Source organism: Bos mutus, chromosome 13 (assembly GCF_027580195.1).
Source record: "Bos mutus isolate GX-2022 chromosome 13, NWIPB_WYAK_1.1, whole genome shotgun sequence".
Lineage (NCBI taxonomy): Eukaryota > Metazoa > Chordata > Mammalia > Artiodactyla > Bovidae > Bos > Bos mutus.
In genome coordinates this window covers 46,260,935-46,288,081 of record NC_091629.1, presented here as the reverse complement: position 1 = coordinate 46,288,081, position 27,147 = coordinate 46,260,935, and the positions used below count along the sequence as shown (strand labels likewise).

Sequence of the window (27,147 nt, the reverse complement as noted above, 5' to 3'; positions counted from 1 at the left end):
TGCTTAGCTTGTACATTTTGTGAAATTTAAAAATCAAGGAACCATCCTTTCAGAAAAACTTATACCTATTTAAACAAAATTCTTTATAGAATTTTAACATGTGTCCAGACCCTCTGAAGCCAACATGGTGATACTAATCACAGTATTCACCTTTCCCTGAAGGCTCAGAGAAATAAAACACTTGTCCCACCTCTGGAGCTGCTAACATGCCAGAGCCAGGATTGAAACCCAAGTAACCCAGCTTTCCCTGGAGAAGGAAATGGCAACCCACTCCATTATTCTTGCCTGGAAAATTCCATGGACAGAGGAGCCTGGCGGGCTACAGTTCATGGGGTCGCAGAGTCCAACATGACTGAGCGACTGAGCACAGCCCAGCTTTGCACATGGCTCACACTCTGCCAGCTTGCTCCTCTGCTCTCAGAGCCCTAGGTTCAGAACCACTGCTCTAAGCTAACTAACCCCACCCCTTCTCTTCTTTCTGTACTCTGCCCTTTTATTTATAGAAGTTGCCTTTCTCTGACCCCATTTTAATTGCAGTTCCTAAGTGATCCATTGTATATTAGTTCCCACCAGAGAGACAAGAGTCAAGGTCACTGACTCTGAGGGCCCCCTGGTCTGATGGGATCATACACATGGAAACATAACTATACACGACCATCAATTTTGGAAAAGGATTCAGTAACAAACTCTGGGAGGGCAGACTTCACAGAGGTGGTGATACTCTGGTTCTTGAATGCCGAGAGAAAAAAGGAGAGGCTCAAGGGAATTCTTTGTAGAAGTGACAGTGAATATGATGGGCGCAGGGGATGGCAGCCTCCACATGTGTGAAAGTGCAAGTGTGTTCAGTTGGCCAGGGGGCCTAGCAGTTCAGTGGGGCAGGAGAAGACGAGGTCAAAGAGGTGGGCTGGGACCTAGTAGGGGGCAGGAGGGAGAGACAGGAGATAGATGCCCATGCTGAGGAGTTCTAATTGTCTCCTGTAACTCCCAAGAATCAACAGAGCTCTGATTAGAGCTCAGATACTGGCTCTTACCCAACCCTGTGGCCCCAGACCCAACAGCATAGGACCTGACACAGAGCAGATGCTCTTTGCTGAATGGATTTATTCAAGGAGGCCTGGGTGCTAACACTAGTCTGCCCTGGAGAGGGAACATGTTGGGTGCAGAGTCATCCTGGGCTGCTCCTGGAATATTTCTTCAGCAAGGCTTTTCCTGCTGCTCTGTACTCAACTAAGTCCTTTACACTCCTATAGCACCCAAAACTCCCTTCAAAATGTAATGAGGAAAAATATTTAATGTAATTCACTCTTGACCCAAATGATGACTTCCTCAATGTCTGCTCCCAAATTAGACTGTCAGCCAGATGAGGTCAGGGACTGCTGGACTATTTGCTGCCCTGCCCTGTGTCCTAGAAGAGAGGCTCTTCTATTCCAGAAAAGAGTAATACAGCATGGGGCACCTTCTTTAAGTGGCATTGGTAAGTCTGTACTGATACAAGCCCTGTGCTGAGCCCTGGGGACTAACAGCCCAATTAGACACAGTTTCTGCATCAGAGAGATGGATTTCAAGTGACAGAAAACCAAGGGATGGAAACCTGGGGTGCTCCCAGAGCTGAGAGAAGGGAATGATACTGTGCAGGGAGAAATTATCCCCCACATCAACAATTATAGCTACTTTGGGTGCAACATAAACATTTAAAAATGAATGACCAGATATAGAAAACAGACCAGTGGTTGCCAGAGGCAGGGTAGACAAAATGGGTAAAAGTGATCAAAAAGTACAAAGTTCCAATAAAGTAAGTCCTGGGGATATAAGGCACAGCATGGCGACGATAGTTAATAATACTGTATTGTATATTTGGAAGTTGCTAAGAGAATAGGTCTTAAAAGTTCTCATCACAAGAAAAAAGATGAATCATATAGTGAGAGATGTTAACTAGACCCTCATATGGTGAGAGATGTTATATGTCAATTACCTCTCAATTTAAAAAGGGAATAACTTTCTTATGTACTAAAGAATTCACGTTCACCAAAATGACAACAAAACTTATATCACCTGGAAATAAAGTTAACATAAAATCGCACCTCTTATATGAAGAAAACTATAAACTCTTCCAAGGAGCATAAAGTCTCGTACCCATAAAGAGCACAACTTGCCTCGGACTGGAAAACGCTATAACATGTCGACATTCGTTATCTGAAAATTAGCATATCAAGTAAATGTCATCCCAATCAAGATCCCGGGAAGATTTTATTGTTAAAGTGATCCTAAAATTCAACTGGAAAAACAGATGCGTCTTTTTCATAACAAAAAGACTGAACATTTACTGACCATTTACCATGTGCCAGACTTGCTATGCATCATTTCATCTTATCCTCACAAAAACACAGTAGATACTGTTAGAATTAACTTTGGACAGATGAAGAAGCAGAGTTTCAGAGAGAAAAAAAAAATTGCCTGAGATTACACAGCTTGTGGGTGATTGACCTGGGATTAAAGCTCTGGCTGGGTTGTCCCTGGTGGCTCAGTGGTAAAGAATCCACCTGCCAATGCAGGAGACACAGGTTCAATCCCTGTTCCCTAGAAGATCCCACGTGATGGTGCGCCACAACTACTGAGCCTGTGTGCTAGAGCCTGCGAGCCTCAATTACTGAGCCCACGTGCTGAAACCACTGAAGCCCGAGCACCCTAGAGCCTGTGCTCTGCAACAAAAGAAGCCACTGCAAGGAGAAGCCCACATACTGCAACTGGAGAGTAGCCCCTGCTCGCCACAACTAGAGAAAAGCATGTGCAGCAACAAAGACCCAGCTCAGCCATAAATAAATAAATGAGTAAATTATAAAGCTCAGGCTGGCTGAATGAACACAAACTCCGTGAATTTAACCACCCCACTCCACTGCCCTATTGCCAAGAAAGGTTTGAGGATGAGTTGGGACTTGTTCTACCAAATATTAAAATGTACCTACACCAACTAGAGAAGGAAATGGCAACCCACTCCAGTATTCTTGCCTGGAGAATCCCATGGACAGAGGAACCTTGCGGGCTACAGTCCATGGGGTCGAAAGAGTCAGACATGACTGAGTGACTTTCACTACTACTACGACACCAACTAAAACAGTGCCATTTTGAAAAATGAATTGACAGACCCATTAAACTGAACAGAGTATAGGAATAGAGCCAAATGTATAAGGAATTGCAGTGCACAGTAAAAGTAACATGTCATATTGGTGGAGAAAAGATGGAAGTCAATAAACAGAACAGGACGTTTGGGTAGCCATTTGGAGAAAAATTAAGTTGGAGCTCCATCTCTCTTCCTTAAATCTAAATTTCACCTCCTAGATCAAAGAGGTGTATGTAAACAATGAAATTTATTTCTTTTTTGGGTAGAAATAAACAAGTGACTATTTTTATAATCTGGAAATGGAAGTATTTCTCAACATGTTTAAAACTTTTTTTTTTTAATCCATCAAGTAAAATCAAGTCAAGATTTGACTTAAAAAAAAGATTTGACTTCATAAAATTAAAAATTTGTATTCAGCAATAATACACCACAGACAAGGTTAAAGACAACCAATGCAGTGGAGGAAAATATCTGTCATATTCATGACAAAGAGTTCTTAAAAAGTCAATAGGAAACACCTGAATAGAAAAATCGTCAAATAACAATGGCCTAAACAGGCAATTAACAAAAGGAGAATCACAAATGGAAATGAATACTTGAAAATATATTCCACTTCATTAGTAACCACAGATAGAAACAAAATTGAGACACCGTTTTTCAACAGGTCAGACTGGCAAAAATCAAAAAGATTGGCAGAACCTAGTGTTAACAAGGCTGTATGGAAGTGGGCACAATTTATGCTGGTGGAAGCACAAATTCATATAGTCTACTTTGGGAGGCAGTTTACCAAAATGGAACAAAATTATAATGGGAAAATTCTTGGCTAGTCATTCATTTACAGTGATTTATCCCAGGTAGGACGTTAAACAAGTGAACAACCATCTACGTATGAGGTTGCTTACCACAGTATTGTATCGGGACTTCCCTGGCAGTCCAGTGCTTCGGACTCCTTGCTTCTACTGTAGGGTTTGATCCCTGGTTGGAGAACTAAGATCCCATGTGCTGCATGGTGCAGCCAAAAAAAAAATACAGTGTTATATAAAACAGAAAATAATCCGGAAATTACTTCAATAATCATCTATGCTGCTACTGCTAAGTCACTTCAGTCGTGTCCAACTCTGTGCGACCCCATAGACAGAAGCCCACCAGGCTCCCCCGTCCCTGGGATTCTCCAGGCAAGAACACTGGAGTGGGTTGCCATTTCCTTCTCCAATGCATGAAAGTGAAAAGTGAAAGTGAAGTCGCTCAGTCGTGTCCGACTCTTAGCAACCCCATGGACTGCAGCCTTCCAGGCTCCTCCGTCCATGGGATTTTCCAGGCAAGAGTACTGGAGTGGGGTGCCATTGCCTTCTCCGATGATCATCTATAGTATTAAATAAATTCTGGTGATTCACACAATAGATTACTAGGAAGCGATTAAAAATGAAAATAGAAATCTATATTTACCAACTGAACATATGTGTACAACATATTATTGAGTGAAAACAGGACAGGTGTGTACTGTGGACCCATGTATATTATAAAGGTCAAACTAAGAGTTTGCATAAAGAGATACCTAAAAAATTCGCCATCAGCTATAGGAAATGGAATTTCCAGTGATATGTAAGTATTTTCTTAAATGTTTTTGTATTGTTTCAATGTTTTATCATCAGAATATATGATTTTTATAATCAGAATATTCAATAAAGCTTTCTGTATTTTGATTTTAAAATGGCACTTAGCACTTATTATACAACCTAGGAACTTATTATCACATTTATGTCAATCCTACAAGGAAGGTATTATTCATTTTACAGAAAAGGGAGACAATCCAGTGCTCAGAAAGTTTAAGCAACTTGAAATGGGAATGTCAGAATCTGAACACAAGTCTCTTGCGTTGACACAAGAGCTTGGCTGACACAAGAGCTCTTTCCATAATGCTATACTGTTACTAATAATTAATAGTTATTAATATTTTAATTATATATGACTCTTGAATCTGCCTGCAATGCAGGAGACTGGGGTTTGGTTCCTGGGTCAGAAAGATGCCCTGGAGAAGGAAATGGCCTGTCCATGGAATTTTCCAGGCAAGAATAATGGAATGGGTTGCCATTTCCTGCTCCAGGGGATCTTCCTGTCACAGGGTTCAAACCCACATCTCTTGCATTTCCTACACTGGCCAGTAGATTCTTTATCCCTGCGTTGCCTGGGAAGCCCAGCTCCAAAACTTCTCTGTTCCAGTTTGCCACATTTCCTGCTTATCTGGTAGAATAAATACTGTCTACACCTTGAGAAATCTTTTGCCCTGAAGTCTTTGCTCCTCCACAGGTCCTTACATCTCTATCTTGTAGCTCTTTGGTTAGATCATCATGCCTAAATGGGGCTTCACTGGTGGCTCAGATGGTAAAGAATATGCCTGCAATTCAGGAGACCCTTCGATCCCCAGGTCAGGAAGATCCCCTGGAGAAGGGAATAGCTACCCACTCCAGTATTCTTGCCTGGAGAATCCCATGGACAGAGGAACCTAGTGGGTTACAGGGATCACAAAGACTGGGACACGATTTAGCAACTAACACTTTCACACTTGGTGCTTAAATAGAGATTATGCATTTGACCATATTGCAGGTGTTTACTTTTACAATGAAGTATTTAAACAAAAATGTTGAGAAGTCTGAATTTATCTGCTAATCTGATCACTGAGTTCAGAAGCCTTGGGCTCTCCCCTGGCGGACGAAAACCAAGGCGCCAGGCTTCAACACGGTGTAGCACAGAGTGCCGTGGGCCTTTCCTTCCACGCTGCTGCCCACACCTCTCCCAGGGTTTTCATCGCAAAAGCCTGAGCATCGGGACTGGCCCAAAGTGGCATTCAGTTAATGCCAGCTGAAGGGAGGGATAAAGAACGCTCTGCCATGAGAGACATTTCAACCAGGCAACTCGAAAGGGGCCTTGGAGGCTGAGCGAAATTTAATTGAGCAGAGATGAGGGTAGGCTTGGATGAAGGCAACATGCTTGCAGTCACCTGGAGAACCACTTCTATACAGCGCTGTCCACGGTTTCAAAGTGCTTTCCTATAATAATGACAACAGCTTCCGTGGACAGAAGGCTTGCCTCATGCCCGGCGCCAGGTGCGTTACATCTCTGCTTTCTTATTCATGTATTTTTAATGTATTATGATTACTATTGTCTTTATGATTAATATTTACTTGCTGTCTCTCTCTACTAGCTCCACACAAGCTCTAGGGAAGCATGCTTTTTTTCCCTGTTGTGTTCAAAACAGTGCTTAGTACTGAACAGGTTACTGAATCCTCCACAGAGACCCACGAGGTAAGATCTTTCGCCCCCATTTTACAGATGGGCAACCTGAGGCTCAGAGGGGACAAGTGACTTTTCCAAAAGTAGAGATCCATCCCACATGAGGACAAGACTAAAAATAAATCTATGGTCTCTCTCCATTACCACTGCAACTGCCTGGACTCAGAAATGTCCAGTTGGCCTCAATGTTGGGAGCTGCCACCTGCCTGCTCCTCACTTAATAATGATAACAGCCTCGCAACACTGACCCCTCCCTGAGCGCTTGCTGCTACACACCAGGCGCTCTTCCCAGTGCTTCGCGTGGTTTGACTCCGAGCAACTTAGGAAGTACTTGCTATGATGCCTTTATGGCAGTTGAGGAATCTGAAGCCCCAGGGAGGTTAAAAACCTTGCAATAATCATACAACCTGTCAGTGGTGGGTTCAGAATTCAGAATCCAGCAGTCTGGGCCCAGCGCCCATGCTTTTCACCCCTGGCCACGATGCCTCAGCAAGATGGCGAGCAGTGGGGGAGAGCTGGGACTTCCAGAGCACTTATGAAGGCCAAGGCCACTCTGCCTGGTAACTATTAGGCATGCTGTCCTGTTTCTCTTCATGCTCTCTTTTCAACCTCACAATCACCCTGTGAAGTTACAGAGGAGGAAACTGGAGCTCTGAGCACCGGACAGATGAGACAGAGTCAATTAGTGGTTGCCTACGGCTTGTGTGGTGGGGAGGAAACGGGGAGGGGCAGTTAATGGGTATTTTGGGGGTGATGAAAATGTTTTAAAATTGATAGGGGTTGATGATTACACAACTGTGAATATACTAAAAACCAATGAATTATATGCACTTTAATGGGTAAAATGCACGGTAGGGGGATTATATCTTAATATCGCCTTTTATCTTAAAGTGGGGGAGCATGGAAGCAAGTGGCAGGGGTGGAATTTCCACCGGCTTCAGATCAAAAACTTTGGAAAACTTTGGAACCGCTGTTGCCTCTTCTTTGTCTCTCACTTCTCACATACAATTATCAGCAATCAGCACGTATCCTAAGGCGTGTTCCCACTTCTCCCCACTGGCTCCCACTGCCTGGTCCAAGCCACCCCCTCTTCTCCAAACCACCACACCCCTTCTACGCAGTCTCTTTCCTCTCCCCTTGCTCTCGCTCCTCTGTTCTCCACAGAGCAGCCAGAGGGATCCTATTAAAGCATTCCTGTCAGATTTCCCTCTTTTGCTTAAAAGCCTCCAGTGATCTAAAAATAAAATTCATTTACAATTCGGCATTGCCCCCCCACCCCCACCCCCACCACCTGTCCCTGCCTGCCAGCCACACTTGTCCTCAAACACACCCCAGCCTCCAGGCCTCTGCACCTTGGTTCCTCTTCCCTGGAATACTCTTGGTCCTGGTGCCGGAAACCCATGCTTGTTCCCCAGTTTCATTCGGGGCTCTGCTCAAATGGAAAACATGCTACACAGAAGCCCTGGCTGGCCTCCCAGCCTGAGCCAGCCACCAACCCCTGCTTGTCTCTCTCTCACTCCTGCCCTGCCTTGTCCTGCGGGGCCATCCCTGGGAGCAGGAGCTTCATCCTGGGTCCCTGCGACTAGAAAATTGCCCCCACATAGTAGACACTCAAAAAATGAGAAAGGATCTGACACCAAAGTGCTGGCTCCTCTCACTGCCCCAGATCAAGCAAGACGACTCATCACCACATTTAACACACTGCGCACTGAAAAGTCTACAACCCCGTGAGTGCTGTGTCTGAACCACTGATCACTTTGAAATGTATGCATTTGTGTGGGATGATAATTCCCTACCAGACTGGGAGCTCCAGAAGGGCAGGGCCCTGAGTCATATGTAGCCCTTGACATCTGGCATAGAGTGTTGAACAGCATTTGGTAAATCTTTTGGTCACTGGCCAAAGAAGATAAATTTCAAAACCAATGGCAGAAGTTTAATTTCTGTTCCTAAACGTAGCAAAGGCACCATCTTCCATTCTACTGCTTTGAAAAATGCCTCAGCCCCATTTCCAAGGGAACTGAGTCACAGTCAACCCTTGAAATTCCTTGGGTTCTGAGCTGTGCCAGGGAAAGCTCCTTGCAGAATGGAGTTTGCCGACTGAGCCCAGAAAACCTGTGTGAACAGCAGGCACACTTAAAGCAGCGCTTGGTGAAACTGCTTCCTGTTATCTCGGGGAGAAACAGGAGCAGGAGAGGCTGGCTTAAGGAGAAAACGCCTGGAGTGTAGGTAGGACTGGGCGTCACCCCCTCACACACAGACAACACCCACCAAAAAAGCCTCCAAGGGCCGGCCCTCTGTCTTCAGGCTGTGCCATGGAGTTGGCCCCTTCCCGCAGTCTGCTCCCTCACTCCAGCACACCCTCCCTGTGCTGTCCACGTTGTTGTCTTTGTCTGCCACGCCCTTCCCTCCTCCTCGGAGCGGGGTGCTACCCTGCCCCTTCTGCAGGAGCACCCCTCCTCTGTGAAGTCTTTCCACCCCTCCTGTCCCACCACCCTTTCCTCTGACAGAAAACACTCTGAGCTGCGGGTGTCAGCACTGACCCTACCACTTGATCCATCAGAGTGTCAAGCTGGAGACGACAACACAACATGCCCTCAGGGAACTTACAGTCTAGTGGGGGGGAGACCAAGGCAAACAAATACAGTGCAAGTTGGGCAAAGGGCTTAGAAGGAAACACGTTTCAGTGAGAGACACTGCACAGCCAGGTTGAGACGGGGGGAAACCAGAATGAGTGGTTGGGGAAGGCTTCTTAGAAGAGATGGCATTAAATGAGTATCTGAAAGATGAGTATGAGTGAACCAAGCAGGAGTGGGGAGAAATTACCAGAAACAGAGCACAGCACACGCAAAGGTGTCATGGCCTGTGAGCGCTTGGCGTTACTGAGCACCAAGAGGAGGTCTGGGAGAGCGGCATGAGGGGAGGAGACTGGCCTTCTAGAAGGTCCTAACCACTCTGAATCACTGTTCTGAAACTTGTTTCTCTCATCCTGTTTCTCTCTCTCCCCGCCTCAGAAGGGCTGGAGTACATGTTACTCCTCTCTGTCTCCAGGGCAGAGCAACACACCTGGCGCTCGCGAGCATTCCACAAGTTCCTGTGGGTGGCACCGTCCCTAGCCATGCGGGTGAGCCACCTCTCTTTCTGCCCGTTCCCCACCCCCAAAGCCATCCCCAGTCAGCTCGCCTAACTGAAGCACCGGGGGACGGTTAACCACAGACTGCTGATAGAAACAGAGGATGAAACAGGAGCAGCTGTGACAGCTACGGTTACATCCTTGATAAACGCCACTGACAACCCTGTTGGCAGATGTGACCACCGCATGGTCCTCGGAGACCAGATCCTCAGGGTAAACTTCAATCCGATGGCAACTCCAGTGAAAGAGGACCTGCCAAAATCACGCACCCTGAGACAGACTGTCATCGTGAAGTTCAAAACAGTTTCCAAGGTCAACTGTTTTTAGTCACAGTACTTCTGACAATGAAATGCATGGATTTTTTTTTTTTTTTCCCTGCACCCAATGTCTCTGATTCTCCAGACACCAAAAGGGTGTCCTGCAAATCAATTTTCAATACTGACACTAACTCCTAGTATTTAAGGACTTGGTCCCACAAGACTGCCCCCCGCTTCAGAGGCTAGTCCAATGTTCCAGGTTGCCACTTGGACCTATGACCAGCTGTAACTGCCGAGGGTTTCCACAATCCTTTCCTCAGGTTAAATAATTACTAGAATGAATGGCTCACAGAAACGCAGGAACGCACTTTTAACTACCATTACTGTTTTACTGATGCAACTCAGGAACATCCAAATGGAAGAACTGCACAGTGCCAGGTCAGGGGAGGGCATGGAGCCTCCTGGCCCTCTTCGGGCACGCTGTCCTTCCGGCACCTTCATGAGTTTACCAGCCTGGAAGCGCTCCAAACCCCCATCATTCAGGTGCTTTTATGGATGGGTTCCATTAGGCAGGCTGGAATGACTGAATCATTGACTATCGGTGATTAACTCAATCTCCAGCTCCTCTCCCCTACCGGAGGTCAGGAGGGGTGCTGAAAGTTCCAACACTAATCAATCACATGATCGGTTCCCCTGGCAACCAACCTCCACCCCGAAGCTATCCATAGGTCACTTTGTTAGCCTAAGCTCTGGTGTGGCTGAAAGGGGCTTGTTAGAAATACCGGAAGTTACTCTTATCATTAAGGAAATTTCAGGGGTTGTAGAAGTTTTTGGGGGGACGAAGACCAACTATATACTTCTTACTCTGTCACTCAAGGTTTGAGTAGTTCCTTGGTGGTTTTTTTTTTCCTTAAAACAATCCAGAAGATGAGAAGACAACCTGGGGAGTCAGCAGGAATTTCCAAGTTGCCCAGCAACCCTGCCCTGCACCTCCCCTGATAGGTTAGCCCCTGACCCACCTAGAGCTCTGTCACTTTCAAGAACACACTCATAATTCTTCAGATCACACTTTGAACCCTTGCTTTCTGGCTAATGAGTTTTGATTTTATTCTAAAATAGTTAACTATGTAGGCTAGGCTAACCTATGATTTTTAACTCTTTTGGGAAAGAAAGGGGACTATAGGGACGTTACATGTAGTTTGAGGGCATCTTCTGAAGAGTTAAGGGTCATTTGTCTAATCACATAAACCACTGTCCTCTCTGTTCTTTCCATTTCTTGTTGGTATACTTATTTTTAAAGTCCTATACTATAATCTTTTTTACGGTAGCTTTGCATGCTTCCCCCTAGTGAGGGTAGAAAAGGACTGCAGATACCTTCCCATGAAATCCTAGCTGTTACATGAGGCTTTCACAGGTGCTGTCCCCTCTTTGAACAAATCTCTTTCTTTATTCCTGTCCCAATAACTCTTTGTCCTCTGGATCTCACTTTATGCCATTTCTTCAGAAAGCCCTTCCCTTCTTTACTCACCTAATCCAATCAGGCTCCTATTACTCTCTTATAATATCACTTCATGACATTTGTCATGATTGGTTATTACACGTTCAGGTGCGTTTGGTTAGCATTACCCCACCTCCCTCTCCCATGCAAGCACAAGCTGTGTGTGGGCAGGGACTGTGTTGCTCACGTCTCTATATCCAGTTCCTGGAACAGCATGGCACAGAGGAAATACTCAACATGTATTTGTTAAGTGATTAGCCGCTTTTCTATAGAGGCCTAGGGGTTTCTGAACATAATATACCCAGTACTAGCCTCTAGTTTCTTAGGATACAAATTGCTCATGATGTCTTCTGAACCCAGGGCCCTGTCATAGCAATAACCAAATAATTTTATTATTTAGTGGTGGTGGGGGTGGGGTGGGGGCTTTGGGGGTACGAGGGAATGGCATCACTCAGTTTGTATGATCTTAGTTCCCCAACTAGGGATTGAACTCAGGCCCTCAGCAGTGAAAGTGCAGAGTCCTAACCACTGGACCACCAGGGAACTCCCAACAACCACATTTGAAAATGTCTGCTTTCATCCACATACTTGTGTACTTGTTGCTTTAAATGCAATGCTAATCCTTACAGTGGCCCTTCCAGGTGTGATTATGACCCTGTTTTACAGACAAGACCCGCCCCCCCCCACCACACACACACACACCAAGGTTTAGAGAGAAAAACTAAAATCCTCATAGTTGCACAGCTAGTAAGCATAGGCACAAGCAGGATTCAAGCTGAGCTCAGAGTCCAGGGTCTGAGCTCCTTCTATGGAGTCTCCACTCCTCACACAGGGTACATGACCCCCCCTCCATCCTGGGGCGGGGGACACTCCAGCAGGCCTGAGCACATAAGAAACCATAAGACCAATGAGTTGCTCATTTCCAGTAATTTTTTCTTGATAGTAAATAACAAAATATTTTTGTTAAAAAATGTATATTCTGAAGTATATAATAAATGTAAAGAAACATTAAAAACAAAACACAGAAATTAAAAGTAATTTCATGCCTGTCTTAGGAACTTCCATGGAAAACCACAAAAAGCATTCTTTTGTCACTCTTTCATGTCCCTTTACCTTGCTGCTATATTTTTTAAATGCCAACATTCCAACTCAGTCTTCATGTTCCACTCCCACCCTCCTTCCACTAGAAACATTCAAATGTTTAAAAGAAATTGGCAGTGTGTCAGTCACCAGCATGTCATTCTCAGAAGCATCAGTCATTTATGAGGACACCTTTTTGGAGGTACAATAAATCTGATTTTTATTACACATCTTAGTTTAGAGTCACTTTTACATTCCTAGACAAAGAGATGATACAAATAAATATTGACTATAAAACTCAGAGCCCCAAGTATTGGCATATTCTTTGTCTCAAGGTAGCCAAAGAGAAGGTCAAGATCAACAGTAACTCCAAGGAGCCATAAAGCCCACTGCCTCCTGCCTGCCCCAGGATCACTCCTTTCATAAACAACCTCAGAAGCATTTCATTCAGGAAGTGAGGGCAGGGAGGAGCGGGGGCAGATTTCCAAACAGTGCAAGACAACAACCTTGCACGACAGACAGTAGCCAGGCCCGCTGTTTATCCAGGTCCTTCGAGCATTCTGATTATGGCTTTTAGAGTGTATTAGCAGCCCCATTTTCGTCCACTGATGGTGCTGAGATGGCCCAAGGTGGTGTTCACACCAAGCCTCGACCTCCAGTGGGAAATGTGAGGCTGGACTGATATCCCAAGTTGACAAAGAATGGACACTTCTCACAAACTTGGCAACGATTCTACATTCAGTGAAGGGGCACTTACAAGAGTCACACAGGAGAAGTAGAGCGTGGCCCACGCCGGAGCTGAGCAACTCTCTTGACGCCTGTGGTCGTGGAGATGCGGGTGGTGCCATTCAAGCAGCATGCAGGCATTCGATGGGGAGCCATCCAACGTTAGGGTGGAGTCTTAAGAAAGTGCTTCATGCCTATGATTTGTGGCCTTGAGTTCTGAATCCAGGGACCTGGGAGACACGGGATTTGAAATCTGAAACCAGATGCATTCCTGCGGGCGGTTGCACGTTTGTCTCAAACTCCTTCTCTCAGATGAGCTTATTAGATCCTGGGGCCTTGCTGCCAGATATCATTAGTTGCTGCTGACATGAAGGTGCTCAGAGGGCTTGGAACATTCTAGCATGACTACAGACAATAAAAACCTGGTCCCTCAGTCATCTTGGTAGGTCTACACCTTTGGCTCAATTCAGAGCCCAAGGCAGCAGCTTCCTGGTGGCAGCAGGACACTCTCCTCTCTTCGAATATTTATCAGATCCATTTTGAGAGAAGAAAAGCACCAGAGACTCAACCTCCAGCCAGGTGTTCTTCTTCTTCATTTCACAGACCACCAGATGAACACAGCTGAGTACAAGGCAGGCCTGTTTTCATGACCCTGCCTGTCAACTTGGCTTACTTCTTTTGCCTTCTTAGAAAAGTTCCATGGTCATTCAACCACCCATGGTCAGAACAGTCACCTTGAGACATCCGTATTCAGCTACAGGGTTATCTGCAATTTTTAATTCTCAGACTTCCTAGATGGAAATGTTCAGCCTACAGATCAGATTCAGGTCTGATTCTGTTCAGCTTCAAGGAAATGTAGTGCAAGAGACAGGTGTAACCAGCAGGTCACCATCTTAGGCTACCCACCCCATCATATAGTTCCTGTTCAAACAGGGACATTCTTAGTAAATAATACAGAACAGAGTTTGATCCCGAGAAAGAAGAGAGATGCCTCCATCATGCTCCGCGAATTGCTGAAAAGGGCCCTGGGTTCAGAAAGAATGGTTACTAAACAGGAGATAAGCTGGTAGACGACCGATCTCCATTTGCAGGACGCTAAGACATTGCACTCGGTACCTCCTCTTTCCCGCAGGTTCTGATCCAGAAATGTGCCCTGGGAACTAGCAGCTGAGTTAAAATATAACTCAAGGCCCACTGAGTCGCCACCTTCCCGAGGCACGGTGCCAGCAAGGTGCGCCGGTGTGGCCGACTAGGGACACATACTGTCCCCTCAGGCTTGGCTCATGGACTCAGACCCCCACGTGGGAGCTTCCAGCCTGGATTAGTCATTCAGCGGGCCTTTAATACAGACAAAGGCAACAACTGCACGTTAGTGTATTTCTAAAGTCGGGCAAGTTCTTGGTCTCTCTCTTACAGACACACACGACACATTCAAAGAACATAGGCACCACTGTGCTTGCACACCCACACACACTTATAAGTTTCTCATGGGGGGGGAATGAGTAACATCCACCTAATGACCAACATAAAGCCAAATTCTGAATTTCAATAATACAGAGAACTAAAACTTACAAACCAAACCAGTATATGTAAACGGGAACTCCTAACTCCTCTGAACTATTCGATCACAGGGCCATGCCTCGCTACTGCCCCGGGCTCTGCCTGGGGGGAGCCCCAGTTCTAGGATTCAGTGAGTCTTCTGCTGGAGGCAGGCAGGACTCCTCTGCCGCTCCAGCTGTCACATCTTCCTTTGCCACTGCACTGAGCCTCATGACACCATCTTGGCACCTACCTCGTCACCCCAATGCTCTCTATGCAAGGATGGAAAAAAACAGGGGATGCAGAAGTGCTTCTCTGTGTCTCGTGCCCCCAGCTCTGGTCCCACCAGAGAAGGCAGAGACAGCCTCTCTTTGCCCAAAATACAGGCCCACTGCAGAACATGGGCCCAGGCAGGTTCGCTCAGAGAAATGTGCATGGAAATAGATGGTGACCAATAAAGAGCAAAGTGACATGGCGTATGGACATGGCATCAACTTACAGATTCACGTCTTGGATAAGATGGTCATGGTTTTGAGGTTCTAAAGAAGCTGTTTCCCTAAACTCTCCAAGGAGGCAGAGGAAGTGTTATTTCTATTGCTTCTGACATGGAATCCTTCTGGAGCAGAAGTTGGCAGTTTCCTTGGAAAATATCTGCTCCTTCAGCAGATCCCAAAAGCAGATCCACTTCTTACTGAGGTGCATGGACCGTGCCCCTCAGAGGCTTAGCTCCAAATGAGATTTCTCATTTTCTACCTATAAGAACGAGCACCTGCTCAAGTTCTAGGACTTTCGCTTTTCAGACTCATTGCCACTTTATCCTGAGGCTCCAAAGAGTTGGTCTGCTGATGTGACTCCTGATTTTGCCCTATTGTTCAACAAGAAGGGAGCCCAGTATAAAGAACAGGCTAGAAAAGTAGAGGGGAGAGGATGGGACAGCAAGGAAAAGGAGAGGAGGTGGCAAGGGAGAAGGGAAGCAAGGTCACCGGTCACTCTCTTGCTTTCCACCTCAGCTATCACACTTTACCTTATCCAGGCAGTTCTGAGATGCTAATTAAAGGACAAGTCCTAGAGGAGCTGAGTGCCGTCTTACGACCAGCATGTTCAACCAGATTAAGTTGGTTCATCGGCGAAGAGGCCATTGCTTTTCCCCAGGGGAATGGTTCTGAGTTTGGGGTCAAGTCCTCTCTGCAGGTTTTTGCTTGTCTCTTCTCCCAGAAGGCAAGGCTGTTTGTAACCTGGGAGAGGGGGAAGTGGCTTTACTTTGGAACTAGCCCCCGAGGCTGTGGATAAAGCTGAGATGCGGGGGTTCCTGAGGAAGAAGAGGAGGAGCCCGACTTCCTTCCACTTTTAGGCCTGCAAGAGTCAAGCACATATGTCCATTACACATCCCATCGCTGTCTCTGATGCAGATAAGCCTCCCTTCCCATTAATGGCCATTATGTCTCAGAGTGGCCTTGCCTCATGGACTTTCAATTGTAAAACCACCAGAGACTGGCACAGCGTGACCCTCTCGGATAGCCAACATGACCCAACAATGGATGGATGACACCTCAGGGAGGGACTCTGATTCTCAGCAATTGTTCTTCCATTAAAATTACATCTTGACTGTCTTCTCCAAATTGGTAAGAAGGAAAAACAAAAAAACTAAGTATGCAGGTAAAATTCCTTCCATTTTTGGCTTTGCACTCAGTTATTTTCCTTAAACTTCTAATCCGGAATTTAATAAGACAGGATTTCTAATTGAGCACCAAATTAAGTGGCTGCTTATTTAAACTGAGGCTCAGAGCCTGGGCTGTGGATGCAGACAGACCGAGGTTAACTCGGGCTTTGCCACTTAGTTCTGTGATAAACAAGCACATTTGCTCCCTCTCCCCTCATCTGTCCTTGTTCAAACACGTCCCCAAAGCCACTCACCTGGCCTTGGTTTTCTTATGTGCAGTGCTTTCAAAGGATGACGCATCCACCTGTATCTCATCCTCATCCTGCAGAGCCGCATCCAATGCAGCCTGGACCTTGGGGGCGATGGCGGGGCCCTCGTAGTCTCTGGTGGTCCGACTGGGCATGTCCAGCTCCAGCAGCATGATGTTTTCTGCCTGCAGAAGCAGAGCCAAGACAGCTAGGATCGCGTCCAATCAGACAAAAGAACTTCAAACAATCTAAACCCAAGAACAGAACCTCGGATTGCTTGCTACTCAAAGCCTACCAAGGATGTGTTTAAAAAAAGCAATGTACTTTTATAACTTTTTTCCTGGTGCCATTTCAGATGACTTTTATTTTACTTTCTATGCTTTTCTCTATTTTCCTTTAAAAAACAAAAAGAATGCGTATTGCACCCTAAGGGGAATAATCAAGAGAAAATAATAAATTAAGTACAACTTATTTATTGTAGACAGTATAAAAATACAAAAAGATATGCAAAAGAAAATCGTAGTCATCAATAATCTCCATACCTACAGCAGCTCTGATGAATTTTCTGGCTGTAGAGGGAAGGAAGCAGGTATGGGGCATATGTAGGCATATGGGGCACACACGTAGTGTGTGCAGGGGGCAGTATGTGTGCTTATTATCAGATTTTGAAAATCAGACCAGGCTCTGCCTCATAACTGGCCTTGTAGATAGATTCCGTCACTCGATATTCTGCGGTGGGCCTTTTCCTGGCCCCTAAACACCAAGCCGAGGGTGACGAGGGAAGAACACCCATGGCTCCACATCTTCCCCTCTAGCTCCTCCCACTCAGTGGAGTTCAAGCCCCAAGGCCCTGGCGGGGGCGTGAGGGAAACCAGCTGGGAGGTTAGGGGAGAGAACGGAGTGGCTCCATTGATCAATTTTACGTATCGAGATACTGTACAACATGGCTCTCAATGGAGCAGGTCCATTGCTAAAAATCATCTGAAAGCCACTGCTTGAAATTCTATCTCTGGATCAAGGTAAGCCCCCTGGAAACCCATGTATTTGACTTGTTGGCTTTAAAATCATGTTTTTAGGCTGAAGACATGAAATAAACTGGCAAGATATATACCCTCTGAAACTGCTAGAAAAACGCTTCTGAGGACTCTGACACATCCCTCATCTTCCACGACATAAAGCCACATCTGATAACCTCTTTTTTGCTTTTGTTTTCCTTATTCAGAATAACTCAGTGCCAGGAAGAACGGTAATTGAAGAGTTAACTAGTCCTAATCTGCCTTGCTCTGGCTGCCAAGGGAGACTCAAAAACATCTTAAAATTTTTAAGTGACAAGCTTTCATCATAAAAGTAATTCAGAGAATTCCCTGGTGGCTCAGTGGCTAGGACTTGGTGCTTTCACTGCTGTGGTCCAGGTGCCAACCCCGGTCGGGGAAACTAAGATCCCATAAGCCCTGCAGTGCAGCCTAAATAAATAAACATAGTAGAGGATCCCCATGGATGGTTATAAAAAATACAGATAAGCAAAAAGAAGAAAATTTTAAATGAATGTGCTTCCATTAACCAGCAATTACCAGTCCACATTTTGATTTACTTTGCACCCGCTTTTTTAATTCATATATGCGCTTTCAGGACCAATTGTTCTATAGCTGAACAATACCTGCATCTCCTGGCTCATCCACTTACCAGCTACCTGAACTTTTAAGCCACAGGATTGACCGCACAGAGTGAGTGAGAGGGCTCAATCAGACAGAGCAGCAAAGCGCCGAGTACAGTGCCTGGTGCATGGCCAGTGCTTATAGACAGAAGCCTGTCTGGTATTTTTACTGTAAAATATGCTTGGGTCATTAACTAGTTATCAACTATGTCACTTCAGATAACTACATGACTCACACGTATTCTGTTAAACGGAAGGACCGCAAGTTCTTTCACGAACCTCCATCTCCTGTTGTTAGACATCTTTCTTTCCCGTCTCCCCACAAGGCCATTCTGAAACTCACTATTAATATGTACTGGCCACACGGACTACAGTATGTTTGTGCTCTCTCCTTCCCTAGTCCTAATTTTCTAAATCTCATTCTCGTTTACCTTGTTATTTATGATTCATTAATCATACATATTACTTGTTATAATTGTTATTAACGTAGCTGTCCTCAGGTCCCTCTTAAAAGTGTCAGGATACAAACTGTGACTTTGCAGACGGGTCAAAGCGTTTACATAAATTTAACTCATGTTTCTCTAACATGAGTACAATCAAAGCGTTTACATAAATTAAACTCATGTTTCTCTAACATGAGTACAATCTTCTCACCCTGTATCGAACGTCTGGACGAACCATCATGGACATTCTTGCGTGTTGGCTCAACGGTCTCCTGTATCCCACGGCTGAGACTGGCCGTTTCATCATCTGCTGGTTCCTGGAAATGGACTGTGTGCTCAAGACCCAGGCCAGAGTGTGTCCCACAGTCCCAGGATTGGGACTGTGGAACTAGCACTCAGAAAATTCTGAGCCTCCTTTAGGTAGAACCTGAAATGGGAAACTCCCTGGACTGAGGGCTGACATGTAAATGGGAAGGGAGCTGCTTATATTTTCTGCTTGAATTGCTTTCTGATTCACGTGTGAGCATCATGCATCTTTCAAGCTGGAGGGGCTCTGAGTCATCATCCAGTTCTTAGATAGCAGGCATGAAGCTGAGCTGTCCACACTCCCCACTCCCACATCCTTGGCAGACTTCTCTCATCTTTCTAGCAGGATCCAGACAGAGACTGAGAATCCTCCACACAGTCAGACTGACAGATAACACCTATGTACTGCCCGTCCCTTGGCCTGGCACACTTCACTGGACATCTGGGGAAGCTGAAAGGCCATAAGTTCACTATGATAATGTTTCCCAATTCCTAATACCACACTCGTCAGCAAACGTTTACCTCACGAACTTATAGCAGCCACAAAGTCACAGCTGCAATTGGTTCCAAGTTTAAAGGAATCAGACTGCATTTTACCATTCTCCTCTGGCCAAGTCCAGCTTATCAACATTCTAGCCCACCCCATTCCCACATTACAAGTCAATAGTGACTTACTCCAGTCTGGTTATAGGATGTAATTTCCAATGATCTTCCTCTTCATCGAAGAAGGATCTATTCATAATTTTACTTTTTTCTTCCAGAGGAATGAAGTTTTCTATAATAAGATGCCTGTAAGAGCACACATACACAGGCGAATAGATGGAAAAAGAACAAGAATGGAGTGCTGGCTATCTGGTCCCACATGAAGCAAGTAATAGGTAAGGGCCAAGTCACTCAACCAACACCTGCTGAGCAGGTACAACGGGACTACCATCATACTAGGAGCTGGGGTACAGTCATGAATGACACTGGCCCCTGCTTGAGACAGAGAAACACTCCTAGGCATGCTGACAGGTCTATCGTAGGAATGGAGAAGGCAACAGCACCCCACTCCAGTACTTTTACCTGGAAAATCCCATGGACGGAGGAGCCTGGTAGGCTGCAGTCCATGGGGTCGCTAAGAGTCGAACACGACTGAGCGGCTTCACTTTCACTTTTCACTTTCATGCATTGGAGAAGGAAATGGCAACCCACTCCACTGTTCTTACCTGGAGAATCCCAGGGACGGGGAAGCCTGGTGGGCTGCCGTCTATGGGGTCGCACAGAGTCGGACACGACTAAAGCAACTTAGCAGCAGCTATCGTAGGAATATGGAAAGGTCATTTATCCCCAAGGAGTAGCAGCTTGAGGAGGTGGAAGGACTAAAGAGGAATGGAGGGACTCTCCTGGTGGTCCAGTGGCTAAGACTCCACACTTCCAATTTGAGGGGCCTGGATTTATGTCAGGGAACTAAGATCCCACAGTTTTTGAGGCCAATAAATAAATAATTTTTAAAAATAAAGAGGAAGGCAATGTCTGGGCTATGCTGCAGTGAACTTGTGCTAAGTACTTGGGGGAGGGCCACTGGTACTGCTAAACCTGCTCCTTAATTTCCAAAATGCTGAAAACAGATTACAGTTTCAAATGCCTTCCTCCAATCCTATGGACTGTTGCCCAAGATGGAAAACTCCACATTCTAATCACCAGAACAAAGAGGAGAACAAGATGCATTTCAGCCCCTTAGACCCCTGCGAATGAAGACCATTCCTGAGAAGAGTCTCTGCCTGAGAAGCACCCGGAGAACACGGCAGACAATGAAACTGGAACCCGCTGAGCTGTGTCTCTCCATGGTGATGACTTTTTTCCTGCCCTTCTCTGAGTGCACTCCTTCCAGACCTCAGGACAGAACAATGTCAACAGGGTGTGAACATGGGAGACACAGAGAACAAACACCACAGAGGTCGAGGGGACCATGAGAAACAGGCTGGCTTGCTGTTTATTCAGCAGATACAAAGAAGAGACAGAACAATGAAAATTACTTCCTTAAAAAAAATAATTTGAAGAGATGACATTTTCTCTTTGACTATTTAAGAAATGATTTTTCATATATTTGGGGTTCTTTTTTTGTGTGATTTTAAAGATCTCATTTATACATTAGAAAATGTGAGACTTCCCTGGTGGTGAAGTGGTTAACGCTCTGACCTCCCAAGGCAGGGGGTGCAGGTTCGATCACTGGTCAGGGAACTAAGAACCTACGTTCTATGCAGGGCGAAAAAAACAATTTTTTTTTAAAGAAAAGAAAATGTGAGAAACAATTACACACAATTTCAGTACTCAGAAGTAGATATTTTGACATATTTTGTTCTGACCTTTTTTCTAGGTGTACATGCCTATATTTAATTTTAAGGGCTCCTTCCCAAATTTACAACTTAATCATTAAAAGAATCTCTTTGAAAAGTTCTTTTTTAAAAAAATTTATCTATTTATTTTTGGCTGCACTGAGTCTTTGTTGCTGCAGTTGTGCTTCGTTGCTGAGTTGTGTCCGACTCTGCGACCCCACAGACTGTAGCCCACCAGGCTCCTCTGTCCACAAGATTTCCCAAGCGAGAATACTGGAGTGGACTGCCATTTCCTTCTCAATGAAAGTTCCTCTTTAAAGAAAACTTTGAGCAAATGAAGTGGAAGAACTGGTATTAAAAAAAATTTTTTAACCCCTAATGAAATAATGGAGTTACACAAAGATCATTGTTGGCTGAAACCATCAGCTCAATGGTTCTCAAGCCAGGCTGCACATTAATATCACTTACAATATCTTAGTCAGACCTCGTGAGAGATCAGTGATTCTCAAAGTGTGCTCAAAAACCAGCAGAAACAACAGCTGGTACTTGTGAATGCAAATGCTCAGGCCCCACCCCAGATGTACTGAATCAGATTCTCTGGATGTGGGGCCCAGCGATCTACATTTAACAAGCCCTTCAGATGAACTGGTTGGTACCTGCTGAAAGTTTAAGGACCACTACCTAGACGAGTGAAATCAGAATCTCTTGGGTAGGACCCAAGTGTCACTATTTTTAAAAACTCCTCCGATGATTTATGTGTGTAATCAAGGTTAAGAACCAGTCCTTCAGAGTTCACCTTCAGTTAAAGGAAGGTAAAGAAGACAGAGACACAAGCTAAATGACACCATGAAGAAGAAGCAGACTGACAAATCCAGAATGTGGTATATTTCTCTAGGCTAACTGCCCCAGCCTTTTCAACAATACAATTATGAAAAAAAGTTTCTAAAAAGGAAAGGGGTTGCTCCAGATTAAAATAAGCATAACAGATATAATAACTAAATGTAACATATAGTCCTTATGTAGATCTTAATACAAATAAACCAAGAAAATCCAAATATGGGTAGGGTATGAGAGAATACTAAGAAACTATGTTAATTTTGTTAGGTGAAAATATATCATTACATCCACAAAAATCAATTTTAATTCTGACACAGTAGCTTCAGAATAAACATTCCAGTAGCTTCAGAATAAACATTCTGAAAATAAAATTAAGAAAACAATTCCTTATATGATAGCATCAAAAAAATAAAATACTTAGGTATAAATTTAACAAAAGAAGTGCAAAGACTATGCAATGAAAAATACAAACATTTATGACAGAAATTAAAGAAGATTTAAATAAATGGAAAGACATCCATCATGTTCATGGATCAGCATACTTAATACTGTTAAGATAACAATACTCTCCAAATTGATCTATAGAGTAAACACAATTCCAATCAAGATCTCAACTGTTTTTTTGGTTTTTTTTTTGCAGAAATTGAGAAGCTGATCTTAAAGTTTATATGGAAATGCATGAGACCCTGAATAGCCAAAAGAATCTTGAAAAAGAACAAAATATTAGAGCACTCACATTTTCTCATTTCAAAACTTACTACAAAGCTACAGTAAATAATAAGACAGTGTGGTACTGGCATAATGACAGACATACAGTTCAACAGAATAACAGTGCAGAGGGTACAGAAATACACCTTTACAACTATGGTCAACTGATTTTCAACAAGGATGCAAAGACAAAGAGAGAAGACACTTTTCAACAACAGGTGCTGGGACAAGTGAATGTCCACATGCAAAAGAATGCATTTGGAACCATACTTCAGACCATAGAAGAAATTAACTCTAAATGGATCATAGACTAAATGTAAGACCTAAATCCCTAAGACTCTTGGATAACCTAAGAGAACTAAAAATGTTAAGTCCACAATTAAACTTGGACACAAATGTTCATAGCAGCATTATTAACTATAGCTGAAAAGCAGAAACAACCCAAATGTCTATCAACTGATGAATGGATAAATAAAATGTGGAATATTCATATAATATGGGTCAGCTCTAAAAAATGAAGTGCTAACATGCTGCAACATGGATAACTCCTGAAAACATGTTAATTGAAAGAAACCAGTCACAAAAGACCACATAATTCCATGTATATGAAAGGTCCAGAATAATAGGTTAATTTACAGAGTCAGAAAGTAGATCAGTTATTTATAAGGCTGGGGGAGGAGATAATAAGGAGTGACCAACACTTGGTACATGTTTTCTTTGGGTGAGGGCACACACAAATGTTCTAAAATTAGACTGTAGTGTTGACTTTACAGTGAAGTAAACATATATACATATTTAAATGACTTGTAGGGGAGTTCCCTGGTCACCTAATGGTTAGGATTCCGGGCTTTCACTGCTGTGGCCCAGGTTCAATCCTTGGTGAGGGAACAGATTCCCCAAGCTGTGCAGCCAAAAAAAAATTTGACTTGTATCTTGTATACTTTAAATAACTGAATTGTATTGTATGTGAATTATATCTCAATAAAGATGTTCTTTAAAAAAACAAAAACAACACTATGGTACATATGTAAGTATGTAGGAATGAGGTAACATGATGTAAGATTTGCTTTAAAATATTTTTATGAGGGTTAAGATCAGTGCTTTCACTGAAGGAGGCATGGGTTCAAGTCCTGGTGGGAGAAATAAGATTCTGCATGCTACATGGTGCAGCCCACCCCCCTAAAAAAACACAAACAAACAAAAAAACCAAAAGCAACCAAACTATGAAAGATGGAGGACAAAAGACTGTTTATCATGGCATCTTGGGCTTTCCTGGTAGCTCAGCAGTAAAGAATCCACCTGCAATGCAGGAGACTTGGGTTCGATCCCTGGGTCAGGAAGATCCCCTGGAGAAAGAAATGGCAACCCACTCCAGTATTCCTGCCTTCCTGCCTGGGAAATCCCATGGACAGAGGAGCCTGGCAGGCTATAGTTCATGGGATCATAAGAGTCAGACATGACTTAGCAATTAAACCACCACCACTGCTGGGCAATGGATATTTGGGTGTTCCTTATACAATTCAGAAAATTCTAATTAATAAAAGATTCCCTTTCATCAATAGATAATGGCTTCAGGAAGGCAGAGTGGGAGGAACTTGGAGATCATCTGGTGAAGATATTCAGTTAACAGATGGGATGCAGAGACAGAAACTAACTTTCTTAGGAATAAACAGAAGACAGACAAGGTGGAGAGAGATGGAGAGAAGTGGGCAGGGGCCCTGTCTTCTGAGGGGTTTCTTACTTAACAAACAACAACGCAGCAAGTGGCTGGGGTGCCCCGGAAGGCCTAGGACTTACTTGAGTTTCAGCTCCCTTGTGAGCTCATTCTGGGTCTGCTCCAGCTCCTGTCGCTCCTTGATGTGCTCTTCTTGGAGGTCATGGATCTCTGCCTTGACTGCCTGAAGCTTAGAGAAGAGCTGGAAACAACAGGAGAGGCGGCTGAGCCGGGCGGCCCTCTAGACAACAGAGTTCACTCTCTGCCCCACACCCAAGGAGCCTCTGCCTGCCTCATTCCTTTCCTACCTTTTTGAGTTTCTTGGTCTTGATGTCCACCTCTTGCTGCAATGAGCTGTACGTCTCCTTCAGTTCCAAGGTCTCCTCGTCTCGGCTTTCCATCTGCTGCTGGATTTCTCTTTCTCGACGTTTCTGAGCAATGTCACAAAATTGATCAGCGTGCCTACAGACAACGTCTATTTAAGAATATGGGGCTGGGTGCTCTAGATCAGTCTCCCACCAGGAAGGGGCTGACACATGTCCTTTCCATCACTTTTGAAGAGTCTAACAGAAAAGATATTTGCTCTGTAGCATTAACGCACCCCACCCCACTCCATTCTCTCCCAAAAGGAATGACAAGTTACCTGTTCTGCAATTTCTTGCCGTTTCTGCTCCAGGATTTTCTGCTGTTCATTTGTATGATCTACTATATTTTTTCCTCCAACGAGCAGCTTACTCTCCATGGCCTTTGTGAGAAAAGAGCAGAATCTATGTCGTGAGTGGTCTCACTCAGAACATAGCTCCTCACAGGGAAGCCTGTGAGGAAAGACAAAGAGCTCCAGACGGAGCCAAAGTGGGTAAATTCTTAGGGAAAATATACTGTGCTCAGCTGGGCCCTTCCCATCACTTGGGTGGAGCTCTGGCGGCTTCACTGCTACTGCTGCTGCTAAGTCACTTCAGTCGTGTCCGACTCTGTGTGACCCCATAGACGGCAGCCCACCAGGCTCCCCCGTCCCTGGGATTCTCCAGGCAAGAATACTGGAGTGGATTGCCATTTCCTTCTCCAATGCATGAAAGTGAAAAGTCAAAGTAAAGTCGATCAGTCGTGTCCGACTCTTAGCGACCCCATGGACTGCAGCCTACCAGGCTCCTCTGTCTATGGGATTTTCCAGGCAAGAGTACTGGAGTGGGGTGCCATTGCCGTCTCTGTGGTGGCTTCACTAGGGCTTTATAATGGAAATACTGAAGACACAGCTTCCCTAGACATACATGAATTTCAGCTGGATATTTTAGAGAAAATTTTTGGTTTGTTTGTATGAAGTAGTGACCTCAGTTAGAACCTATTAAGCACCTCCTACATACTAGGTACTGAGGATGCCACTATGAATATGAGTCAAAAGCTGAGAGTCCACAGAGGGCCATAAGTAAGCAGGTTCTTATCAGATGGAGTCAGATCTTATCATGAGGAAAGGACAGAGTAATACTAGGAGAGGCACACGGGAAGGAGGGAATTCAGGCTCTTCCCAAAGGCAGTCAGGGAAAAACCTTCCTGTCTCAAGGGACAGCTACAAGAGTGCTAAAGTAAAAATAGGAAACAGCTAAGGAAAAAAAATTGTTTTCAGAGGGTAGGGTAGAGAGTGGTGATACATGAAGTTGGCAAAGCAATCAGGGGGTAGTTCAAAAACCTCCAAGTCTTGTTTGGGAGACTAAGCTTGACCCTGAGAACTGCAGGAACCACTGACGTCTCCTTTGAGCATTAGGATACATAACCAGATCTGTGTTTTAGAAACAAAACTCCCCTGCAACAGGAAGAATAACTGGAAAAGGGCAGGCTGGGTGGAGTGAGGGCAGACAGGAGGCTGTTTTAAGGTTTCAGGCCTGAGCTGGGGCAGGAGAGGCTGGGAGAGCAAGGTGGATGGGTCCGAGAGAGGCAGGATTCAGAGACCGAGGGAGAGCGAGTAGCAGCTGGCAATGATAACTCCCAGGGAGGAGTCTGGCTGGACTGAGTAAAGGCAGGCCGAAGCAGGCTCTGCGTGGCCCTGGGCATCTCCGTGGAAACACCCAGCAGGCAGAGGCCATCAGCTGGGATGTTAGCAGACAGCTCTGGGCTAACCATACAGACTGAAAACTCAGCATTTAGATGAGGGCTGAAGCCAGGGGAATGATTTGCGCCTGAGAAGCATGGACTCAGAAAACTCCGTAACCTTGCTTTAAAGAAACGTCTACCCCTGCTGTCACGTTTCAGCCCCTGAGACTTTCCGCTTCTTTCAAAACGAAAAGGCTGGACTGATTAGTAATCACCACCCCCAACACACTCCCAGCTCTAAAATTCTTTTGTCCTATGACTGTATATCATCCAGGGATTGAGAAAGACAGATGTCATGTCATTCTCCCAAAAATAAAACGTGTAAGAGGTCCAGTGACCTGAGGTGATGCTGAGTCTGGCCACACTCGGCTTCTGAGAGTTGCCCGACTATGCCAGGTTGTTTAGAGTCTAGGTGCTCCTGGGCTTGAATAAAAGCCATGATCTTTAAAAATACCACATGCAGATCAAACACAAGCATACCCAGTTGCACAGTGCAGGAGTCAGGAAGGGTCAAGTGACGTAACAGAACCCCAGA

General features: G+C 44.8%; 1 protein-coding gene and 1 non-coding gene across 6 annotated transcripts in view; both read right to left on the bottom strand.

Moving 5' to 3' along the window:
• Nucleotides 1-11,764: 11,764 nt before the first annotated feature.
• On the bottom strand, nt 11,765-11,837 carry TRNAE-UUC (transfer RNA glutamic acid (anticodon UUC)). The gene has a single exon. It is a non-coding gene; the product is annotated as a tRNA-Glu (tRNA).
• A 494-nt stretch (nt 11,838-12,331) lies between these two features.
• The window catches only part of KIF3B (kinesin family member 3B), a 40,263-nt gene continuing 25,447 nt past the window's right edge, over nt 12,332-27,147 (bottom strand). For 3 of the 5 annotated variants that reach the window (XM_070381566.1, XM_070381569.1, XM_070381568.1), the window contains 7 exons: nt 25,171-25,272; nt 24,836-24,958; nt 24,611-24,729; nt 19,626-19,739; nt 18,856-18,961; nt 16,554-16,732; nt 12,333-15,992 (listed from right to left, as the gene is read on the bottom strand). In XM_070381566.1, the coding sequence (XP_070237667.1) occupies nt 15,896-15,992; nt 16,554-16,732; nt 18,856-18,961; nt 19,626-19,739; nt 24,611-24,729; nt 24,836-24,958; nt 25,171-25,272 (840 nt within the window). In that variant the 3' untranslated portion in view covers nt 12,333-15,895. Of the gene's footprint in view, nt 15,993-16,553; nt 16,733-18,855; nt 18,962-19,625; nt 19,740-24,610; nt 24,730-24,835; nt 24,959-25,170; nt 25,273-27,147 lie in introns of all 5 variants that reach the window. The other 2 variants (XM_070381567.1, XM_070381570.1) reach the window with 1 other exon arrangement.